General features: G+C 58.5%; 1 protein-coding gene across 4 annotated transcripts in view; it reads left to right on the forward strand.

Moving 5' to 3' along the window:
* Positions 1-23,209, forward strand: part of SLX9 (SLX9 ribosome biogenesis factor) — a 49,530-nt gene extending 26,321 nt beyond the window's left edge. For 3 of the 4 annotated variants that reach the window (XM_054249007.2, XM_078358771.1, XM_078358772.1), the window contains 4 exons: positions 4,264-4,332; positions 10,688-10,835; positions 15,912-15,977; positions 21,046-23,209. In XM_054249007.2, the coding sequence (XP_054104982.2) occupies positions 4,264-4,332; positions 10,688-10,835; positions 15,912-15,977; positions 21,046-21,169 (407 nt within the window). In that variant the 3' untranslated portion in view covers positions 21,170-23,209. The remainder of the gene's footprint in view (positions 1-4,263; positions 4,333-10,687; positions 10,836-15,911; positions 15,978-21,045) is intronic. The other variant, XM_054249008.2, reaches the window with a different exon arrangement.
* Positions 23,210-23,784: the final 575 nt, after the last annotated feature.

The raw sequence follows: 23,784 nt of genomic DNA on the forward strand, positions 1-23,784 counted from the left end.
GTGGACTGTGAGGCCAAACTCACCTCTGCACGAATGGCAGTCCTGTAACTCCCGTAGGCAGATGAGAGGGGGGGCCGCACCTGCCAGGCAGATCCTCCCTCATGGCAGTCCTGTAACTCCCGCAGATGAGAGGGGGGCCACACCTGCCAGGCGGATCCTCACTCATGGCAGTCCTGTAACTCCCGTAGGCAGATGAGAGGGGGGCCACACCTGCCAGGCGGATCCTCACTCATGGCAGTCCTGTAACTCCCGTAGGCAGATGAGAGGGGGGCCGCACCTGCCAGTCGGATCCTCACTCATGGCAGTCCTGTAACTCCCGTAGGCAGATGAGAGGGGGGCCGCACCTGCCAGGCGGATCCTCTCTCATGGCAGTCCTGTAACTCCCGCAGATGAGAGGGGGGCCGCACCTGCCAGGCAGATCCTCCCTCAGCAGCCCCAGGCCCTGCTCCATCCAGTGCTGTGGGCAGCGCAGGGTCTGAGCGGACAGCCAAGGGCAGGCCTGTGTGTTAGGGTAGACAAGCGGGCCTGTGAGAACACAGCAGAGCCCACCGCCCAGACATACGAATGCTCTCCTCAGTCCTTTGTAGATTAAGCAAAAGGAGGTAAAGAATAAAATTAATGCAGTAATCCTCACTAGCATATTTCAGATGCAATTCCCTGAAAATAAGATTTTAGATCATGGGGCCATGTTGGACCCCAGCGTGTCCTCAGGATACAGACTAGCCTGGTCACGGAGCACCTGAGACCCACTGGGCCTGTCCAGTAGCTCCTGGTCAGAGGGGAGTTCAAAATAGATGCAGACTGTGCCTGAAATGGGCCAGGAAGAAAGCACTGCCCAGACCAGAACTTCGCGGGAGTGAAGGAGCGCGAGAGGAGGGCGTCATGAGGCAGTCCGTGGCACCAAGTGAGAAAGGCGGAGACGGGCCTTCGGGAAGGTGGGGACGAGCTGAGTAATGCAGGAGAGTGCGGGGCGGGGGGTGAGGAGAGACGAGTTCCACAGCAAACCCAAGGCAGAAGAAACAAATCCAGAGGTGGGTCACGAGAAAAGTTGATGACCTCCTCGAGAACAGGTGGGGGAAGCACAAGTCCTGTGAGTCGGGAAGAGATGGCTACAAACGTCACCTGGTGAATGAGGCCGTGTAGGCCATGAAACCCCACAGCGCAGCCCCTGGCAAGTACTGCCCGGTGGGTACACACCCTCTGTGGCACCACTCTTCATCCTGCCCTTCCCCTCAGGGTCTCCTTCCCCCCATCCTGTTTGATACAAAACCTCTCCTTCCTTGTTTAAGGGAAGGCTTTGCAGGGCAGTTGGGTTTGTAGGCCCACACAGGCCAGGGATGCATCCACTCAGGCCCGGCCCTGGCATTGAGCAGTGCCATTCCACCGTGGTGTGCAGTATGTGTGGTGCGTGATGGGTGCTGTGTAGTGTGTGTGTAGTGGGTAGCATGTAGTGTGTGGTGGATGTGTGTAATGTGTATGGTGGGTGGTGTGTAGTGTATATGGTAGATGGTGTACAGTGGGAGATGTGCAGTGTGTGTGTTGGTCGGGTATGCAGTGTGTATGTGGGTGGGGTGTGTAGTGTGTGTGGTGTATGGTATGTAGTGTGTGTTGGGGTGTGCGGTGTGTGGTGTATGTTGGGGGGTGCAGTGTGTGTAGTGTGTGTGTTGGGGTGTGCAGTGTGTGTGGTGTGTAGTGTGTGTGTTGGTGGGGTGTGGTGTATGTAGTGTGTGTGTTGGGGTGTGGTGTGCAGTGTGTGTGTTGGGGTGTGCGGTGTGTAGTGTGTGTGTTTTGGTGGGGTGTGCAGTGTGTGTTGGGGTGTGGTGTGTGTAGTGTGTGTGTTGGGGTGTGCAGTGTGTGTGATGTGTAGTGTGTGTTTTGGTGGGGTGTGCAGTGTGTGTGGTGTGTAGTGTGTGTGTTGGTGGGGTGTGGTGTGTAGTGTGTGTTGGTGGGGTGTGCAGTGTGTGTGGTGTGTAGTGTGTGTGTTGGTGGGGTGTGGTGTGTAGTGTGTGTTGGTGGGGTGTGCAGTGTGTGTGGTGTATGTAGTGTGTGTGTTGGGGTGTGGTGTGCAGTGTGTGTGTTGGGGTGTGCGGTGTGTAGTGTGTGCGGTGTGTAGTGTGTGTGTTTTGGTGGGGTGTGCAGTGTGTGTTGGTGGGGTGTGGTGTGTGTAGTGTGTGTGTTGGGGTGTGTGTAGTGTGTGTGTTGGGGTGTGCAGTGTGTGTGATGTGTAGTGTGTTGGTGGGGTGTGCAGTGTGTGTGGTGTGTAGTGTGTGTGTTGGTGGGGTGTGGTGTATGTAGTGTGTGTGTTGGGGTGTGGTGTGCAGTGTGTGTGTTGGGGTGTGCGGTGTGTAGTGTGTGTGGTGTGTAGTGTGTGTGTTTTGGTGGGGTGTGCAGTGTGTGTTGGGGTGTGGTGTGTGTAGTGTGTGTGTTGGTGGGGTGTGGTGTGTAGTGTGTGTTGGTGGGGTGTGCAGTGTGTGGTGTATGTAGTGTGTGTGTTGGGGTGTGGTGTGCAGTGTGTGTGTTGGGGTGTGCGGTGTGTGCGGTGTGTAGTGTGTGTGTTTTGGTGGGGTGTGCAGTGTGTGTTGGTGGGGTGTGGTGTGTGTAGTGTGTGTGTTGGGGTGTGTGTAGTGTGTGTGTTGGGGTGTGCAGTGTGTGTGATGTGTAGTGTGTTGGTGGGGTGTGCAGTGTGTGTGGTGTGTAGTGTGTGTGTTGGTGGGGTGTGGTGTATGTAGTGTGTGTGTTGGGGTGTGGTGTGCAGTGTGTGTGTTGGGGTGTGCGGTGTGTAGTGTGTGTGGTGTGTAGTGTGTGTGTTTTGGTGGGGTGTGCAGTGTGTGTTGGTGGGGTGTGGTGTGTGTAGTGTGTGTGTTGGGGTGTGTGGTGTGTATTGTGTTTGGTGTGTGGTGTGCAGTGGGTGGGGTGCAGTCTGGACGGTGTGCACTCTGACTGCTTTTGTCCCTGTGGGTGCTAAGTAGGGTTGGCCTGAGGTCTCCTGAGTATCCCAGGGTGCCTTGCTCGTGTGAGGGCCATGTCCTGGGGCAGCGCTGTCCCATCCATGCTTGGCGGAGGCCCTCCGACACTGCCGCTGTCTTTCTGTCTGTGCCCCCGCCGAGGGCTTATCATCTTTCATGAGAGTCCCACACAGCACTCAGCTTATGCTCCTGGGTGCCAGCCCTTGCCTCGCAGCGCCTCCATCCCCCAGAGCCCCATGGGGACTTTTTTCCTCACTGTTTGTGGCTTTACAGAGGTCAGGGGGAGCTGTCCCCAATTCTCAGAACTCCCCTCACTGGGGCAAGCCATGCAGGACTGAGGATGCCTGTTTGCCTGCCATGTCCTGGGTAGGGCCCCTCCAAACTCCTGCCCAGACACAACAGGACAGGTGAGAAAAGGGGCACCTAGTGGTCTCGGGAAGGCCTGGGGCTGTGGTGAGGAAAGTGTTAGGCCTGGAGTGGTGTTTGTTCTGGAAGCTTCCCCTACAGAGGGAGATGCTGGGCAGCCAACTGGGCTCCTGGCCGCTCCAGGGGTGCATTTCTGAGAGCTGAGTGCTCTTGGGGCCCCCAGAGGCTGGATGGGGCCAGGGACCCTATACAAGGACAGGGACGGGGATCCCTGGTGGCGAAGGTGCCCCGCAGCTGCCAGCCACCTCTGTGCAGAGTGCCATTGTTCTGGGATCCAGGCTGGGCTGGGCAGAAGCACTTGTGTGCAAGGGGCAGGTTTTGGGGCAGCAGTGCCCTGATCTTGGCTCCTTGTCATCTGTCCCTCACCGGGGATGTGGCTTTAGCCGAGTGTTTTTCTAGCTGCTTTGTGGGGTCTGGGCATGGAGCCTCTGGTCCACTGAGCACGTCATCGGGCCTGGCAGGGGCAGGTATGTCACTGGGCCTTGCTTGACCACCCAGGATCCTGGGGACACCTCCATAAGCGCTTCTGCCCGGTTCGCAGCCCCCTTCTGAGCCATCATGTGTTCCTGTGTGGCTTTGCTGTGGCCCGCCCTGACATGCCCCGTTCGGGGCGTGGTAGGGACACCTGCCTGGGCTTTCCAGGGCAGGCCAGGAGTAAGTGGCCAGGCCGTCACCACAGGGGGACGCTGCTGAGAGAGTGTCCCAAGTCCAGGCTGAGCTGTGCTGCATGTGCCCTGGAGCCTGAGGGGCCGGCACAGGCCAGACCAGTTGCTGTGACTGCGGCAGCTCCGCAGTCAGGCCGCAGCCCATTCTCAGGTCATGGGGGTGCTCCTGGACATGTTTTGCTCACTCCTGTGCTCTCTGTCCTCAGGTGCAGAGGCCAAGACTGTTTTGCCCAAGAAGGAGAAAATGAAGCTGAGGCGTGAGCGATGGTTGCAGAGTAAGTCCATGCCCATGTCTCAAGGCAGCTGCTGGCCAAGTCCCATCCCTTGGGCCCTCCTGTGCCCACAGCTGCAGTCTTCCCTTGGGGTGCCCAAGGGGATCACCCAAGACACTTCAGAGGCTATGGTGGGGCTGAAGGATAGTGGAGGCACGGAGAGGGAGGCCTTGGAGATGTGATGGCTCGGACAAGCTGCCGGTCTGCTTTTACAGGTGGCACTGCCACCCACCCGTGTGGGCGCCTGCAGAGCCGGGCGGCCTCCCCTTGGAGGATGGCCTGGGGAAGCTGCTGCTCTCGGCTCCTTGTTTGTAAAAATTCCCTATTTTCGGTTCCCACGGTGAATTTTTATGATGGAAGTAACCTGTGCTTGTGGAGTCTCTGGTTCGGAAGTGCCTGCAGTGGTGTGTGAAATCTGTCCAGGCCTTGCCCACGGTGAAACATAGTGTCTGCACAGCAGCGTGGGTGTGGGCGGGGCGCCTGGGTCCCTCTTTTCCGAGGCTCCACCTGCGAGGTGGGCCTTGCCACGTGCTCCCAGCCACCGTGTCCTCAGGTGAAAGCTGTACTTCCCACTCATGTTGTTTTGGAGTTTCTCCTTATTTTTCATGGTGCTGAATATTTGCCAGTGTTTTTCTAAAGATTTTTCTCATCAAACTTATTTTGCATTTTTTGGTTATCTTTTTAGTGTGACTCTGCTGACTTTGTGAAATTAATTTGGAATATTTTTTATGTCCTCACATGTTAAAGCATGGTCTGCCTATTTTTTTCCTTGGAGGTTTTAAAGAAAATGTATGTGTTTCAGAGTTAGGACCTAGAAAAGTTTGTCAGTTTCTTTCGTGATTATTACTGTTATACGGCTTCTGTCACTTTTTGGGTATTTCTTAAGGAAATGATTCGTTCCTCCTTTGCTTTTGAACAGTTCTTGGCCTAGCTGTGAAAGTGACCTGGACGAGCTACTGGACTGTGGCCGTCTGGACTGATTTTCTAGGCTGTCGTTCTTTGATGATGTGTAAATTTCATTCCGTGGCACTTGGTCCTTTTTTTTCTTTTTCACGACTTGAGTCAATCTTGGTCACTCATAAAATGATCAGATTTGTCCGAGGATGGTGCCTCACGTAACCCCCGCGCTTTGGGAGGCTGAGGTGGAAGGATCACCTACACCCAGGAGTTTGAGACTAGGCTGGGCAACATAGCAAGACCCTGGCTCTACAAAAAATATAAAAATTTAGCCAGAGTAGGTGGTGCATGCCTCTGAGCTGCCAGCCCTAGCGACTTAGGAGGCTGAGGTGGGAGGACACTTGAGCACGGGAGTCCCAGGCTGCAGTGAGCCATGATTGCATGCCGCCCTCCAGCCCGCACCACAGGGCAGGCCCTGTCTCTAAATAACACTAACAGTCAGATTTAGTCACAGCTCCGTCTTTATGTCTTGGCTGCCTTCTCGTTAACTATTCTGTATTCTTTAACATTCTCTATTTGTATCCCCCCTTCGTTTCTGCTTAGGTAAATTGAGTTTTGTCTCTTCCATTCAGTAATAACGAATGTATGTAATGATCGTTCTACTCTTTTGTCTTCTAAATGATTAGTTTTTATTTTGATCACTCCTCTCTCCAGCTTCTTCAGGTTTCAGCTGCTCCGCTCGTGTGTTTTCACGTTCTGCTCAGGACTGAAAGGCTGTGTTCTCTCCAGCTTTAGTACGTTTCCCAAGGTGTTTAGATTTTATTTAGGAAAGTGGGAGGAGTTTTATCGTGAATATCCTGTACCCACCACACAGATTTCACGATCTTTATTACGTAACTGTTCATCTAGCAATTTCTGTCCATCTGCCAACATGGGTTTTTAAAAATGCATTTCAAATAAGTTACAGGCATCCGTATACTCCACCCCAAATCATTCTGCTAGAGTTCAATATTGGTTCTTTTTTTTTTCTTTTTCTTTTGAAGATTCTATTTATGTAAAATGAAATGCAAATCTTAAGTGTGTCATTCAGTGATTTCTGACAAATGTGTACACGCGTGCTGCTGAAATCCCGTTCAGATTACGGACCATTCCCTGGCAGCCCCCATGCGCTCCGGCCACTTACCTCTCCCACCCACCCCCGGGTGTGATAACCAGTGTGCCCTCCTTTTTGTCCACAGTTTAGGTTTTCTTGCCTTGGGCCTCATATAAAGGGAATCATGTAGGATGTGCTCTTTGTGTCTGGGGTCATGGTTTTGAAGCTCATCCAGGCTGCATGCCGCCGTAGCCCGGGCCTTGCTGAGGAGTGTCTCACTGTGTGAGTACACCATTTGTTAGTCACCTTCCCGCTGATGGGCACCTGGGCCGTCTTCCATTTTTAGGGACTGTGAACATTCTTGACACGTCTCTTTGTGGTAGTGTTTTCGTTCCTCTTGGGTAGATGCTGAGGAATGGAATGCTGGGTCATAGGGTAGGTGTATGTTCAGTTTTACGAGCAGCTGCCAGGCGTTTCTCTAGAGTGCTTGTACACTCACTCCCACCAGAAGCCTGTGCGAGCTCTCCCTGCCCTGCAGCTTTGCCAGCACGTGGCGCGTCGCCTCCTGTCGGGGCCGCCTGTGATCACGAGGTGGTGTCTTATGGTGGTGCTTGCTTTCGTTGCCGCCAAAGGAGCGTTTTCATCTGCTTACTGCCCATTTGCGCTTCAGCTTCAGTCAGGTTCATTTGTCATGAGACCTTTTGCCTTTTTATTATTGAGCTCTAAAAATTCTTTATCTGTCCTGGAGTCCGGTCTTTGGTTGGATATGCGTTTTACAGATGTTTTCTCCCGGACTGTGACTTGCCTGTTCATTTTCTTAACTTTTTTTCTTTTTTATAAATGGGAGCTTAGTTTCGAGTTCAGTTATTGTGTGTGTATGTACATATATATGTGTGTGTGTCCTATTTAAGAAAATTTTGCCTGATCCCGAATCATGAAGCTATTGTTCCTATGTTTTCTTCCAAAAACTTGATACTTTAAGCTTTCATATTTAGGTTTTTTGTGTATCTTGAATTGTTTGTGTGTGTGGTGTTAGTGGTTGAGTTACTTTTTTCCCCCAATGTGGATATTCAGTTGTTCCAGCACCATTTGTTATAAACACTTTTCTTTCCCCACTGGGTTGTTTTGTGCCTTTCTGAAAAATCAGATGGTCTCGTTCCAGGCTGTCTTCTGTTCCGTGGATCTATTTGTTGCACCTTAGCAAATGCCACACTGTGTTGATGACAGTGGCTTTAGCATTAGTCTGGAAGTCAGATGGCATAAGTCCTTTATGTTGCTTTGTCTGCCTTAAGGTTGCTCTGGATATTCTAGGTCCTCGGCATTTCCATGAGCTCATCTGTTTATTTAGAAACAAGAAAAACCAGGTACGGTTATGATTGGGATTTCATTGACTATAGATCACTTCGGAATTGCAATCTTAACAATAGCAACTCTTTAGATCCATGAACATGCTGTATCTCGCCATCCAGTTTCCGTCACCACCGTTGTGTCGTTTTGTGTAGAGGTCTTACATCTTCCGCTAAGCTTACTGCTAAGGTAAGTTCAGTTCTTTTCTAGTTCTCTGTTTTCTCTAGTATTACAGCACAATTGCTTCTTTAAAATACTAGTCTTGTATCCTATGAATTTACTGATATCATGTATTAGGTTTGGTAGTCATTTTGTAGATTCCTTAGGATCTTTAGAAATGCATATTTTCTGTGTGCATGGATTTTTTTTCCTTCAATTTGCTTTTTTTCCTCAATTTGTGTTGAAATTTCCTGTGGATCTGAATGCGCCACCCCCACCTTGTCTTTGTGAGGACACAAAGCTCACGAACCTTGTCCTCCCCCTTGCTGTGCCCCCCACTCCTGGAGGCCTCCCCGGTCACTCTCCGTCCCTCACTTTGCTTTGTCTCATCCACACAATTCCCCGGTGCCCAGGTGGTGCCCCCATGTTCCACCACACAGCCCGTGCCCCGGCCATGCCACGGGCAGTGGCTCCCGCATCCTGTGGGCTGGAAGCACACATGTCCCGCTCAACTTTCCCATCCCGCGCTGTCCTCCTAGGCGGCCGGGCGCTTCGCATCCACCCAGCAGCTCCCAGATCCTCTCACGCTTGGTATTATGAGACACTTAAGGATTTGCCAGTCTATGAGGTGGAAAATGGTAATTTGTAGTTGTGATTTTCTTTTCCTTGATTTCTAATCAAGTCGAGTGACTCTTCCTATACTTTTTGGCCTTTGATTCCCCTTTGCTTTTAGTATTTAATTCATACGTAACTGATTTTTCGGGACGGCGTGAGAGAGGAATCTAGCTTTTTCCCCAGGAGGACCCAGTTTATCTAGTGTCATGTGTGGTGCTCACACTTCGCCCACAGTCTGCCCTGGGTCCCGAGTGTCCATCCGCACTTTGCCACACTGAATTTCTGTTGTCGTTTGCTTTAATGTGTGACAGCTCTGCTTTCTTGTTGCTTCTTGTCTTTTAAAAATGTATTTACTATTCTTACGCATTTAGTTGCTTTTAAAAAATAAAATTAGAATTAGCTGCACCGGTTTGACTAAAAATCCTGTAGAAATTGTAATTGAGGCAGCGTCAGGGTTTTCTGGAGTGAGTGACTGAGAGGAACCTCCCTCTCCCGTTGGTCCTTCTGTGGCTTGGAAGCTGCTGTTTGTGTGGGCCTCTCCCAGGTGCTGCAGATGAGAGCAGTGCCCAGTGTTCCACGGTGTGGGTCCTGCCCCCACTGCTTCCCCGCCCTCAGAATTGAGCGGCCAAGTGGGATTGTTGATGCTGTGGTCGCCTTTTCTTGTTCCGGTGTGTCGTCGAGTGTCTGATGTTCTGCCGTGAACGTGAGACTCGCTGTCGGTTCCCAGCAGCTCATCTGTCAAGGAACTTCTGTGTGTGGTTTCATTGTCGTTTTTATCTTGAGCGAGCAGTGAATCGTACAGAACCTCGCAGACACTGGAGGTGGTGACCGTGGGCTTTCTCACCTCTGAGCGGCCCCTGAGGAGCGTCACCTTGAGGCTTTCCTGGGGGAACTGCCCTTGCATGCCTGGGACTCACCCTGCTTGGCACAAGGTGTCATTCTTCTGAAAGGCTTCTGGCTTTGACTTGCCAAGGTCCATCCAGACCTTTGTGTCTGACCTCACGGGAGCCACAGGCCTCTTGCTTTGCTTTCCCTGGCCTGGGTCTGCAGCCTGTGAAGGAGCGACCTGGCCTGGCCCACCCCTCCCTTCCCCGGCTCTCACGGTGCCCTGGCTCTCTTTTTGATGAGGTGTTGAGTAATGTGTCTACCGAAGTCCAGGCAGGATGGAGCAAGCACTGGACTCTTAGCGCAGAAACCCTCGTGATTGCTGAGGCTGTGGAGAGCTGGTGCACGCCGGCCAAGCTCTCATCCTGCACTGGGGACTGACGACCCAGAGTAAGGGTGGTCTTTGTCCCAGGTTCTTGTCAGTGATTTGGGGCCAGGTAATCACACCCTGCTACAGGGACCCAGGGCAGGGTGGCATCTCCTGACTTTGGGTTGGTCAGGGTGGGCCCTTCAGACCTTGCTCTGCTTCAGACCGGGCCACCTGCTTCGTGGGATGAGAGGGGCGCCGCTGTCCCGGACAGCAGGATTGGAGAGGAGCTGGCTGCTGTCACCTCTGGAAACCCCGGCGCTCCTCCCACAGAGGCTCAGGTGCTGCCATGCCCGGGCCTGTGCACAAGCTGGCAGTGCCTGAGCTGCAGGCCTGTCCTGCTGGGCCGCCCTGAAGAGAGCAGGCTTTGTCCCGGCTCACAGCCTCCAGGAGCCACGTGCACCGAGCAGCGTGTCCGAGCGTGTTCTCCTAGCAATTTCCAACAAATACATTTTTAAATGAGATCAAATCCCAAGGCCATGCCCCTTCTGTCCAGGCCTGGCCCAAATCCCTGCTCTATCGTGGAGGCCTCGGCCCTGCCTGCCACCCCCCACAGCCCCAGGCCCTCAGGTCTGTCCTGGGGCTTCTCCCCTTCCCTCTGGGGAGCCCTCTCCCTCACGGGAACACAGCTGAGCCTCCCAGGCAGTGACTTGCCCATTTTCCTTATTTTCCCTCTGCCCCCTGATCCGAGCCTGTGTGCACCCCCATCGCATGCCCCAGCCAGTGTTGCCCATGTCCCTTTGCAGGAGAAATCCTCAGTGGCTGCGCTTCATCTCGTAGTCAGCCCTGTGATTAAAAAGCACAGCTCTGTGATGAAGGGGAAAAAATAACTCAAGCCTCTCTGCCTGCAGGTTTCCAGGGCGGAATGGGGGCAACCGTGGGAAGGAGAATGGCAGCGGGGCTGGGCACTCAGCCAGGTCTCGTGGGCCAGGGGCTCTGGGCCTGGGCTCTCCTTCGCCTCTGGCTTGCCTCTAAGGCCGTTCTTCCTTCCTCAGAAATCGAAGTCATCAAGCTGGCTGAGCAGAAGCACAGGGAGGAGCAGAGGCGGAGGGCCACGGCAGTGGTGGGGGACCTGCGCCCGCTCAGGGACGCTCTGCCCGAGCTGCTGGGGCTTGAGACTGGCAGCCGGCACCAGGCCCGCAGGTGAGTGTCCGGGAGGGGCGGCCCCGTCCGAGCTTTGGGGGTGACTCAGGTCCAGAGGTGGAGGGGTGTGAGCAGGACCCACGGGCCCCAGTGGCTCGTGACCCTGCAGAGGCCAAGAGCTGGGGCTTCAGCCGGTGTTCCACACAGGTACCCTGCTCCCTGGCTTGAGCTTGTGAGGCTGGTGGGGTCTGTCAGGGACGTTTCTGGGACACCCGGGCCCAACCCCGTGAGGAGCCTGGTGGCTCTGTTGACGCCAACTCCCTCGTGTGCCCTTCCCCCCATATCGGCCACCGCTCCTGCCAGGTTCCACTGGGGGTCTCCCCAACTCCCTGTTCTGCCACAGCCTCCACCCCACAGAGACCCTCTCTGCCCAGCCGAGGCCCCTGAGCATCCACCATGCTCTTCCCTCGAGTCTGACGGGGGCTCCAGCCTCCCCTCCTAAGTGGACTTTTCCCTGACACCCGCCTGGCACTGCACACCCTGTCCCGCCCTCACTCCGTGGAGGGTGGCGGGGTGAGCGTGTGGGACCGCACTCGCAGGGCCTGGTGCACGCCTCCCGGAGCGTGTCCTTGTGGGTGGGATCTGCTTCCTGCATCCTCCCTAGGAGGGACGGGGCCTGGTGTGAGTGCAGCTGCTCTCCCAAGCTGTACCTGCCTGTACGGGAGGCACGTGCCACCTGGTATTGCCACAGGTCTGGACGTGGTTTGTTCTTCATGGAAGAGGCAGGTTTCTGTCCCACCCTTGGCTGATGGCATCACAGTGCCCCTCCCCTGCCCCCTGCTGAGAGCTGGGGTGGTGAGTTCTGGGCCCTTTATGCATGAGCAGCCAAGCCAGCTGGCCTGGACATAAGTGTGGCCCCCCATGCCCCGGCCCTGGGCAAGGCCTGGTCCCTGGCATGAGCCTCCTCCTGACGCGCCGAGATGCTCCCTCCAGACCCCTGTCACCCAGTGAACCATTTGTCAGTGGCAGGTTCTGTGTGTCCTGATGACGTGGATGTGGCCCTGCCAGCCTGCCGTGGTATGTGTGCCCCAGGGCGGCTCAGCCAGGAGGGCAGCGACTGCGTGACCCTCCCGTGGCCTTTCAAGGGACACGGCCTGCCGATAAGCTGCTGCCGGTGGCCCTGTCTCCCAGGAGCTTGGCTTTCAGGCTCCTCGTGCCTGGGTGACATGCACGTGAAGGGAAAGCAGCCTATACCCTTCCCCAGTGGCTGGGAGGCGCTGCCCAGCCTGGGTGCCCGAGGCTCGGCTCAGGCCTGGGGCTGTGGAGCCACAGCCCAGCTTCAGGGGTGGCTGGAAAGAGGCCAGGCCGCTCCGTCCTGTTTCAGCTTCTGGGCCTTCCTCGTTCATCTCGTCTCTAATTTTGCCTTTTTAAAGATACTTTCTTTCTCCTACTGACTTTCCGTCTGGGGAGGAAGCAGGGGCTGGGTGCAACGTCAGATCTGGGGTCATCCTTCCATGGCCTAGCCGCCCAGGCCCGGGGTGGCAGTAACGCACTGCAGGTCCAGGCAGCTCCAGGCCAGCGTCCCGAGGCAGAAGCACCCGGAGCGCTGGGTCCAGACTAGGAGTGGTTGCCCGGAGCAGAGCGGTGACGACTGGACATTCCTGGTTCTTGAACAAAAATGTGACCCTAGTCAAGTATCCTTTCCCAGTTTTCAGTTTTCTCATCTGAACAATGTGTTGGGAGCTCCCAGAAAGGAGAGGGCTGTGTAAACACCCGGCCCCAGGCCGAGAAGGATGTGCCCCGTGCAGGGCCTGGGTCAGGGGCTGTGGGCCGGGAGGGCCCATCTGCTCTCAGCCCTGAGAGCCTCCTGTCTCGGGGTCCCTGTCCCTCCTCAGATGAGGTTCAGGCAGCAGTGCCTCTTGACCCTGGAAGAGCTCTTAGAATGAGCCCTATTTTAGACGGGTTTTAGATTTGCAGAAAAATGCGGAGATGGTACCGAGAGCTCCGTGCAGCTCCCACGCCCCACGGGCTGTTCCTCTCCCTTTACTATGCTGCCCTTGTCACACTGAAGGAGCCAGTGTCAATAGAGCAGTAGTGACCGTTGACGAAGTAATTAATAGTTAACCACAGCCCGCTCCGTAGCTTTCCTTCACTTTTCCCTGATGGCCCTTCTGCCTCGGGGTCCCACGGGACGTTCAGACGTCTCGGCTCCCCAGGCCACTCTTGGCCATGAGTTTCTCAGGCTCTTCTTGGTTTTGGTGACCTTGACTGTTCTGAGGAAGCTGTCCCTCAGCTGGCACCTGTCTGATGATTTTCTCGTGGGTACTGAGTTCGGGGAGGAAGCCCCAGAGGTGCCACTGTCACCCATTTCACCACGCACGCCATCAGTGTGACTCAGCACTGTGAGGCTGACCTGGCTCTTGTGGGGCAAGGCTCCCCCTCCATGCTGTCCCTTTGGAAGGAACCTCTGTGCAGCCCTGTCTCGGGGTGGGGGCTGTGCTCCACCTCCTGGAAGACACAGCAGCGCGGAGGTTGTTTGGAATTCTGCTGGGAAAGGACTTTGTTTCTCTACTCGCGTCGGTGCCGCTCGTGCACTGGTGGTCTGGACCGAAGGCTCTTTCGCTTACACTTGGGGCTGCAATCCAGTGCTCCTTGATTTTGGTGCCAAAACTGTTCCAGTGTTGGCTGCAGGGAGTTCTTGCAGCTGTTCCTGGCACCCTTTGGCATGCCCCATCCAGGTGGGGGTTGTATTTTTAGCTCTCTCCCACTGCCTAGCACCAGCAGGTGCCCTGGGTGCCTCTTGGACCTCTCCTGGCCGTCCTGGAGTCTGCTGTTTCTCTAGGGAGCCTCGTTCTGGGTATTGCAGGTATGAGGGGTGCTCCGTGTGCCTGGGTGGTGGCCGTGTCTCCGGGAACTGCGCCTGGTCCCGACAGGCAGGTCTCTGTCCCACCTACCTCTGCTCTTGGACTCTGATGTGCCCTGGGCTTGAGGGGTCAGCAGGCGAGCACCAGTGGCCTAGGATGCTGGAGGGTGGATAGTCCCTCCTTCCCAGCCTGGAGCCCCATCTCCCACTTCTCCCCTTCCCACTGGGGACGGGACCCTGGTGACCCCTCAAGCTCCGGACCTCGGCCTCATGTATGTGCTTAGTGGGCAATTGCCTGCACCATGCCAGGAGTGGAGTGGCAGTGATGTCACTGCTCCTGCCTGGAGGGAGTGCCTCGGGGACTGTGAGGCTCCACACTGGGCGGAGCCAGGCTCTGGTCCCGCTGCTGGGCCTCGCCCAGTCACTGCCAGCGCTGCCCCATGGGTCATCCTGGCCTGTGATGGTAACTGCCCAGCATCCATCCACAGGGCCCTGAACTCTCAGGAATCCCACTGGAAGGCTCTGCATCCCGCCTGGGAGGATGGGGTGTGGGATGCGAGGGTGGGGGACAGTCCCTGTGCTGAGGAGGAGGAGGTGCTGCGCCTGGCCGTGTGGGCACTGCAGCCAACCTGGGTGCAGCTTCTCTGCTTTGGAATCTTGGAAGGAATCAGTCCCGCCTCTACTGCCATTTCAGCTCTTTCACAAGTGAGGGCGCAGCTACAAGGCCCGAGGTATCCCCAACTGGGAAGGTTACTTTGGGCCCAGGCCCAGGTCTCCTGCCCCCAGCATGTGGCTGCCCCACTGAGGGCTCCGCCCTGGCACCAGGGATGCACCTGGAGGAGGGGGTCCCACTCTGACAGCTTCTGCAAGGATGGGGACCCGGGACAGCTCTGCAGCTCTGGGCGGTTGGTGAGGGAGCTGCTGCTTGGGGCTGGACATGGGGAGGGGTCGGACATGGGGAGGGGTCAGCCGGCCAGAGGGGCAGAGCTTCTGCGTCAGGACAAGGCTGACCCAGGATAGGCCATGGGGAGGTGTCCTCAGCGCCGGCAGAGTCCCTGGAATGTTTGGGGCTGCTCTGAGCGGGCAGAGGGGACAGGAGATGCCAGGGGTGGTCTCACATCTGCTCGTGTGAGCGGGAAGGGGTGGGGACTAAGTCCCTCCCCAGATCAGCACAGAGCCAGGGTTCAAAGAAAGTGGGTGCTGCGGGCTGTTTGGAGCAGACCCCAAACGTCTGTCATTCATGTTTTAAGAGAGCTGTGAATAAAAGAGCAAGTCTCCCGGCCCGAGGCTAAGTGTAGGGCTGGCCTGAGAACTCCACAGCTCTGCCTTCCCCACGTCCTCTGGGTCCTGCCTCACTGTGTGGACGGCAGATCTGGGAAGGCACCTGGTGCGGCCCCGCAGCCTCTCCCTCCCTTTCAAGGCCCAGTTTGCTGTCCCGTCGGAACATTCGGCCAGGTGGGTGGCTACCTTGGCCGGCTGACCACAGGGAGCGCAGGCGAGTTCCCAAAATTCCCACGGTTACCTGAGGGTGAGACGCTCCGCCAGGAGTCAGTGCCTGCTTAGGGTGGACGCCAGAGATGGGAGTGTCCTGGCCCGCCCGCACCCCAAGTCAAGGCCCAGCATGGTGGTTTGGAGATCCCAGGACTAGGGGAAGTAGCCGGCAGCACTCTGCAAACCTCCTTGGTTCCCCCACCTGTCCACAGGGATTGCAGTGCTCGCTGGCACCCCCCGGCAGGTGCAGGCAGGGCAGGATCTATGGCGGTCCGCGCCCCTGCTCCCTAGTTTACTCATCAGGAGGGCGGCACAGGTCCCCCGGTATAATAGCATGCACCTTCTTCTAAGACAGAGCCTGGGGACCCTTAGGCAGGAGGGGGTGACTCGGGCTTCCTGGGAAGTGGCGTATGTGGCAGGAATGGGACTGGCTCTGCCTGCCAGGGTCATTTGGCCCAAAGTGTGAGGTGTCTGTGTGGCCTGCCCTGGCCAGGCAGATGGGGTGGAGACCCTGTGTTTCATGAGATGTGTTCCTGGCAACACGTGGAGCCAGGAGGAGCAGCTTTCGGCCCTAGGTCTCAGGACTGGCCGGCAGTTGCACCTCTTGTCCGGGTCCAGCCTCCACAGCCAAAGAGCGGCATGCAGCTGTGGTTCTGCCATGGTTTGCTGACCGCAGGCCACCACCGTGTCTGCGCCAAAGAGGGAGGGGCCAGCATCTGCCCGAGGGAAGGTGTCCGGGGTTGCTGGATACTGACTGACGCGGCTTCTCTGTGTCCACGCAGGGAGAGGAGCAAGCCGCGGCCCTCGGAGCTCAGCCGGATGAGCACAGCGCAGAGACAGCAGCTTCTGTGAGTGCCTCCACCCCACCCTCCCCAGGGCCCTGAGTGTCCCTGGCCTGCGCTCCAGGGCCCTCCACGCTGCTGCAGTCGCTCCTGCCTGTCCACTCCTGTGGGCCTTGGGACAAGGCTGCCTGCTGGGAAGGCTTCGAGGGGAAATGGGTCTCAGATGGGGGGTGGACGCGGCCCCTCCCCGCCCTGGCTGCTTGAACTCCGGATGGTCTCGTTGGGTCTGTGGCTGGTCACTGTAGCCCCTGCCGGCAGGGCCACGACACTGATTTGCCAGAAACGTGTGCACAGTTGTCCTCTTCGGTACAGAAGTCACACTCTGGCCTCTTTGTAGACGCGGCTCCAGCTTCCACTGAGGGAGCCGCATTTTATGCCGTGTAAGATGGTTCGGTTGGCGACTGGAGTGATTTTTTTCTTTGTTTTCGAAACGACTGCTAAGACTTTTCTCAGTAGGGAACACTGTGTCAGTTTCTGCCGAGGCCCATTGTGCCCTTGCAGTTCATAATTTGAAGTCTGCTTTGTAATGACTGTGATGTTTAGAAGCTGGTGCCGAGCGGCAGCTCCAAGTGTTTGGTTACTGTTCTGGCTTTTCCTTGGGGGCACCGATTATACACTCACTGGATCTCCTCTCTCTTCCACCGGGTTTTCATTTGTACTCTAGGAGCTTTGTAGAATCTAGAGTGAAGTATAGGTGGTGTAATAATCCGTCTTTTTTCGTTTGCTAAAATGCTTTTAGTTTTATTTTTTAGAGACAGATCCTTGCTCTGTGGCCCAGGCTGGAGTGCAGAGGTATGATCCAGGCTCACTGCAGCCTCCGCCTCCTGGGCTGCAGCGATCCTCCTGCCTCGGCCTCCCGAGGAGCAGGGTCTTCCTGTAGACCTTTGTGCTTGCCCTCTGCTTTCTGCTTCTCTGTCTATGAACTGAGTTCTTCCTGGGCCAGCTCTGTCTGGAGGCAGTTTGCAAACAGCAGAGCTGTGGGTGACCATCCTCCTGCCTGGTGTCCCTCTCTGCCTCTGCCTGGACGGAGTGACAGGTTTTCTTCTCGAAGACTGTCTGTGGTCTGCACCCCTGGGTGCCCCCATGTCCTTGAGGTCACTGCATTTCAAAGCAGCTCAGGTTAACAGGTCTCCTGGTTTCATCAAAGGTAGAGTTTGGTTTCTTGTTGCTTCTGAGAGGCGAGCGGGAGGCCCCTCGTCCACTCCGTGTTTTGGAGCCAGAGGACTGTTCCCTTCGTGTTGTGATGCTTTCTGCTGCATGTGCTTGGGGCTCAGGTTTCAGTGCTTAGATCCTTCAATCCAAAGACCCCAGTGGGAAGTAAGAGTGTCCCCTCCCCTGGGCCATGCTCCCAAGGGGGAGGCATCTGTGGTATGTGTGAGCCTTAGAGCTGGGGCTGCTGGTCTGTTCCCCAAGCACACCAAGGAAAGGGGCTGTCGTCTCAGGTGGGAGGCCCCTGTCTGTCAGCCTCTGCTGACAGCCGTCCAGGGTAACATCTGCAGGCCTGGCTCAGCATGGAGGAGCCACACAGCGCCAGGGCCACCCAGCCCGTGTCCCATATAGCATCCACACTCACACGCAGGCACAGGCTCCCCCACAGCCCCTCACACACAGGCTCCCCCCACAGCCCCTCACACACAGGCTCCCCCCACCACAGCCCCTCACACACAGCCTCCCCCCACAGCCCCTCACACACAGACTCCCCCCACAGCCCCTCACACACATCCTCCCCCCACAGCCCCTCACACACAGGCTCCCCCCACCACAGACCCTCACACACAGGCTCCCCCCACAGCCCCTCACACACAGGCTCCCCCCACAGCCCCTCACACACAGGCTCCCCCCACAGCCCCTCACACACAGGCTCCCCCCACCACAGCCCCTCACACACAGCCTCCCCCCACAGCCCCTCACACACAGGCTCCCCCCACAGCCCCTCACACACATCCTCCCCCCACCACAGCCCCTCACACACAGGCTCCCCCCACAGCCCCTCACACACAGGCTCCCCCCACAGCCCCTCACACACAGGCTCCCCCCACAGCCCCTCACACACAGGCTCCCCCCACAGCCCCTCACACACATCCTCCCCCCACCACAGCCCCTCACACACAGGCTCCCCCCACAGCCCCTCACACACAGGCTCCCCCCACAGCCCCTCACACACAGGCTCCCCCCACAGCCCCTCACACACAGGCTCCCCCCACAGCCCCTCACACGCAGCCACCCCCACCACAGACCCTCACACGCAGGCTCCCCCCACAGCCCCTCACACACAGGCTCCCCCCACAGCCCCTCACACGCAGCCACCCCCACCACAGACCCTCACACACAGGCTCCCCCCACAGCCCCTCACACACAGGCTCCCCCCACAGCCCCTCACACGCAGCCACCCCCACCACAGACCCTCACACGCAGGCTCCCCCCACAGCCCCTCACACACAGGCTCCCCCCACAGCCCCTCACACACAGGCTCCCCCCACAGCCCCTCACACACAGGCTCCCCCCACAGCCCCTCACACACAGGCTCCCCCACCACAACCCCTCACACACAGGCTCCCCCCACAGCCCCTCACACACAGGCTCCCCCCACAGCCCCTCACACACAGGCTCCCCCCACAGCCCCTCACACACAGGCTCCCCCCACAGCCCCTCACACACAGGCTCCCCCCACAGCCCCTCACACACAGGCTCCCCCACCACAGCCCCTCACACACAGGCTCCCCCCACAGCCCCTCACACACAGGCTCCCCCCCCACAGCCCCTCACACACAGGCTCCCCCCACAGCCCCTCACACACAGGCTCCCCCCACAGCCCCTCACACACAGGCTCCCCCCACAGCCCCTCACACACAGGCTCCCCCCACAGCCCCTCACACACAGGCTCCCCCCACAGCCCCTCACACACAGGCTCCCCCACCACAACCCCTCACACACAGGCTCCCCCCACAGCCCCTCACACACAGGCTCCCCCCACAGCCCCTCACACACAGGCTCCCCCCACAGCCCCTCACACACAGGCTCCCCCACCACAGCCCCTCACACACAGGCTCCCCCCACAGCCCCTCACACACAGGCTCCCCCCACAGCCCCTCACACACAGGCTCCCCCCACAGCCCCTCACACACAGGCTCCCCCACCACAGCCCCTCACACACAGGCTCCCCCCACAGCCCCTCACACACAGGCTCCCCCACCACAGCCCCTCACACACAGGCTCCCCCCACAGCCCCTCACACACAGGCTCCCCCCCCACAGCCCCTCACACACAGGCTCCCCCCACAGCCCCTCACACACAGGCTCCCCCCACAGCCCCTCACACACAGGCTCCCCCACCACAACCCCTCACACACAGGCTCCCCCACCACAGACCCTCACACACAGGCTCCACCCACAGCCCCTCACACACAGGCTCCCCCCACAGCCCCTCACACACAGCCTCCCCCCACAGCCCCTCACACACAGCCTCCCCCACCACAGCCCCTCACACACAGCCTCCCCCACAGCCCCTCACACACAGCCTCCCCCCACAGCCCCTCACACGCAGCCACCCCCACCACAGACCCTCACACACAGGCTCCCCCCCACAGCCCCTCACACACAGGCTCCCCCACCACAGCCCCTCACACACAGGCTCCCCCCACAACCCCTCACACACAGGCTCCCCCCACAGCCCCTCACACACAGCCTCCCCCCACAGCCCCTCACACACAGCCTCCCCTCACACACAGGCTCCCCCCACAGCCCCTCACACACAGGCTCCCCCCCACAGCCCCTCACACACAGGCTCCCCCACCACAGCCCCTCACACACAGGCTCCCCCCCACAGCCCCTCACACACAGGCTCCCCCACCACAGACCCTCACACACAGGCTCCCCCACCACAGCCTCTCACACACAGGCTCCCCCCACAGTCCCTCACACACAGGCTCCCCCCACAGCTTCACTTCCAGGAGTCACTGTCAAGGCTCCTGTCCTTCCCCAGCTCTGACCTGTGACTCTGCTGAGGGACCGCAGTGCTAAGAACCTGACCTGAGCCTTCCCCTGGCCTTGGCTCCTCACTTGTCCCAGGTGGAGCCTTGTTGGGTCCTGGTAGGCCCAGAGCTCACTCGTGATGTCCAGGCTGTGACTGAGGCATTTCACCCTGACTTTACGGGGAGAACCCCAGCTGCCATTTCATGGCCAGGGTGTCAGTGAAAGGAGGAGGTGGCGATCAGTGACCAACAGGGCCTGGCTGCCTCCTGCTGTGGAGATGGCCCCAGCCCCACTGTCCTCAGCAGCTCTGGTGTGTGGGCCCCACCCGGGCGGTCGTCCAGTGGGATGTGAAGGAGCCTTCTTACCTGCCTAGGAAACCAGGGCCAGCGTGGTCCAGCCTCACACACGGCTTTGTGCACATGGGGCTCATAGGCCTGAGGGGGGCAGCCTCACCCCCACCAGGCTCAGGGCCTCCTGGCCACTGCGGCAGAGCCCGTCTGGGAGCTGCCCCTGAGGCTTCTGTGCCTGAGTTGGGCCCCAGATCACCTTCGTGTTCCACAGGGGCACTGCTCTGGGTTTAGAGCGGGAGCTGAGTTGGCACCTGGCTGGGTAGGGCTGGGGTGAGCTGCTGCTCTGCTGGGTCGTCGCCGTGGCACCCATCTGGGGCAGCCGCGCCCCCTCTGCTGCAGGCTCGGCCTCTGCCGGCTCAGGCTCTCGGCTCCCTCCGTGTGCGTCTATTTCGGTTACCCGTGGAGGGAGCCGTCTCTTATGTAAGGTGTGAGTCTGCAGGCTCGTGAGCCACCGCCCCGTCTCTCAGCCTTCGCAGCAGCCCCACCAGCCCCAGACCTTCTGGTTGGGTGATGCCCCAATGGCAAACCCCACGGTGGGCGCTGCCAAGGCTCTGGGATGCTGTGGCCACGAGGAACCCAGGGCAACCTCTCCCCTCCCGCCAGAAGTTTCTGGGGCGCCAGCACTCAGTCCTGTGGTGGCCCCCACCTCTGCGTTCATTCCGGTGTCCCAGCTGCACCAGCATGCCTGGGCGTAGGTGGGGCTGAGGAGTCTGGGGGTTCCTGCCTGCTGATCTGCGGTCTCCACTGTTTCAGCGAGGAAGAAAGGACCCGGTTTCGGGAGATACTGGCCAGTCCGGCCTACAGAGCCAGCCCCCTGGTGGCCATTGGGCAGACGCTGGCCCGACAGATGCAGCTGGAAGGTGGCGGCCAGCTCTGACCAGAGCGGTGGGCTTGCCACGACTTCTCAGGACACACGTGTGGGCCCAGGAGCCAGAGAGCACCGGCCCCTTGAGGACCAAGGCCAGAGCCTGTGGACACCTTTCCCCAGGTTGGCTGTGGGGCTCAGGAAAGGCTCCGTGAACTTCTTCCTCTGTACCCCAGGGCTGTTCCCGTGAGTTGCTCCCCGGTTTCCAGAGCTGGGTCTACCCTGGGACAGCTGCCTCCACCCCACACAGAACAACAAGCCACGTCCCTCTGCTGGGGGCCCCAAGCCCCAGCCAGAGTTGGGGTGGGCTTTGTGGGGTTTGTGGGGAATGCAGGTGTGGAGGCCTCAGGTCCGAACCTGAGCAGGCACCGGTGCCCCCGACAGCCTCTTGGCTGTGCTGGGAAGGAATTGTGCCTGGGTGTGACACAGCTGTGCCACTAGCCACCCTGATTTGCTTTAGTCTCAGTTCCCGCTGCGGCCCTGGTAGGACCCAGGAGCACTGAGGCCTGGAGGGGCTGCCGCAGGGGCTGGCTTGGGCCCTCCCCACCTGAGAGTCTATTTCCCTCCCAGTCTCCCGCTCCTTCCTCAGTCACCAGGGACGTAGATGACCCTGGCAAGACCCCCAGCCTGCTCCTTGCTTGTCATCCGCACCCCCAGGGATGTGCCCCCACTACCCTGAACATTGCCCTCGCCCCACCCAGCTGTTCCGAGCCCAGGCGCCCACTGCCTTGCTCTGGGGGTGGAGAGCAGAGGGTCCTTCCGCAGGGAGGAGGTGCGGAGTGGGCCTGGCCCTGGAGCCTCTTGCTGACCCAGTAGCGAAGGGAGGTCCTTTGTTGCTGGAAGCCCTGGGTTTGGAGGTTGGTTGTTGGACTTTGAATCAGTGACTGATCAGTCCTTGTTTTAAGGGTGTGGAAGGCAAGGGGTAATGCGTCCTCAGGCCTCTGAGGCCCAGCAGGGCTCTCCTGGCCTGTGCACCCCCCTCCCAAGTGCCTCGCAGGGCCTCGCTGGCCCATGTCCTGCAGGGGGTGGGCAGTGACCCCCACTCGGGCGTTTGAGAAGCTCGGAGCAGGACACCCCACTCCCAGGCGGCTGGGCAGTGACCCCACTCGGGCGTTTGGGAAGTTGGGAGCAGGACACCCCCACTCGGGCGTTTGAGAAGCTCGGAGCAGGACACCCCACTCCCAGGGGGCTGGGCAGTGACCCCCACTCGGGCGTTTGGGAAGTTGGGAGCAGGACACTCCCACTCCCAATCACGGAGCCCTTTGTTGAGCCCGGCACCCTCAGCGGCCCCAGCTGCCTGGGGTGGGGGTGGCACCAGGGGCTCCGGGGCCTCCTGACTCCAGGGTGTGTGGGCGGCCCCTGTGCATGGCTCCTCTTGTCTCGAGCTCTCATGCTCCGACCTCCCCGGTCCTGCCACCTGCGAAGGGTTCAAGGCCCCAGCAGCCTCGCCAAGGCTGCCTGGCGGGTGGGTGGCTGAGGCGACTTGGAGCCTGTGTCCTTCTGTTCAGCGTCCTGGCCCTTCCTGACAGAAGCAGACATGGCATCTGCAGAGACACCATGAACACCTCCAAGGCCCTGGCTGATGGGACAGACGGGCATACGGGCGCCATAGGCAGCAGGTCTCACACTCCCTCGACCGGGGCCAGCTTGGCTGCCGTGCCCCAGCTCCTTAGAGAAAGGGCTTCTCACTTTGGAGGAGCTGGTCACAAACCAGTGCTTGTGACAAAACCGTTTTGTGGTGGTAGAGCAAGTGTTGGGAACAGGTCTGGGATGTAGGTAGCACAGTGTGGTGGGGGGCGGGTGGGGCGGCTTCTAGACCAGCCTGGCAACATAGTGAGACCCCATCTCAACAAAAAATACCCAAATCAGCCAGGCATGGGGGTGTGCACCTGTAGTCCTAGGTACTGGGGAGGCTGGGGTGGGAGGATTGCTTGAGCCCAGGAGGCCATAGACATTGTGAGCCAAGATCGCACCACTGTACTCCAGCCTGGGTGACAGAGTGGCCCTGTCTCAAAAAAATAACAAATAAATAAAAATGTAAAAACCCTCTTACTTCCTGGTTTTGAAATGACTCCTGTCTGGGTACGGCTCTTGGTCCCCCTTCTAGGGATCCTTGCGGGCTCTGGGGCCTCTGACTCCTCCATGGGTGAGCAGCCCCAGCGGTGCCTGAGAGTCGTGGAGGACGGGTCCCTGATCCAGCAGGAGTGGCAGCAGGTGTCTCATCAGCTGAGATGGACACAGATCGTCCCAGGAAAGTAGCCCTTGACACAGTATTTGTGGGGGCACCACCCCAGCATTCTTTGCGGGTACAGACAGCCTGACCCTCAGCGATGGCCGCAGCTGGGACGGGGTCATCCGGCAGCAGAAGAGCGTCCACGTGCGGGGTTCACCGTGGCTGTCAGCTGAGCTCCGCTGGCCACTGTTGAGAGGGAGGCTCGAGGCAGAGGATGGGGTGTGTGCATTCTCTGGACAGGCGCATGGAGTAGACCCCTAAGAGAGCTAGTTCAGAGAGGATGACTGTCGGAGCTTCAGGGGTGAGCCTGAGTCACTTGGTAATCCATTTAAAGAAGTGACAGTCGACTGGGCTTTCAAGCCTTTGAAAACTGGGGCCCTTGGTGCATTTTTCG

Source organism: Callithrix jacchus, chromosome 21 (genome assembly GCF_049354715.1).
Source record: "Callithrix jacchus isolate 240 chromosome 21, calJac240_pri, whole genome shotgun sequence".
NCBI classification, from domain to species: Eukaryota; Metazoa; Chordata; class Mammalia; order Primates; family Cebidae; genus Callithrix; species Callithrix jacchus.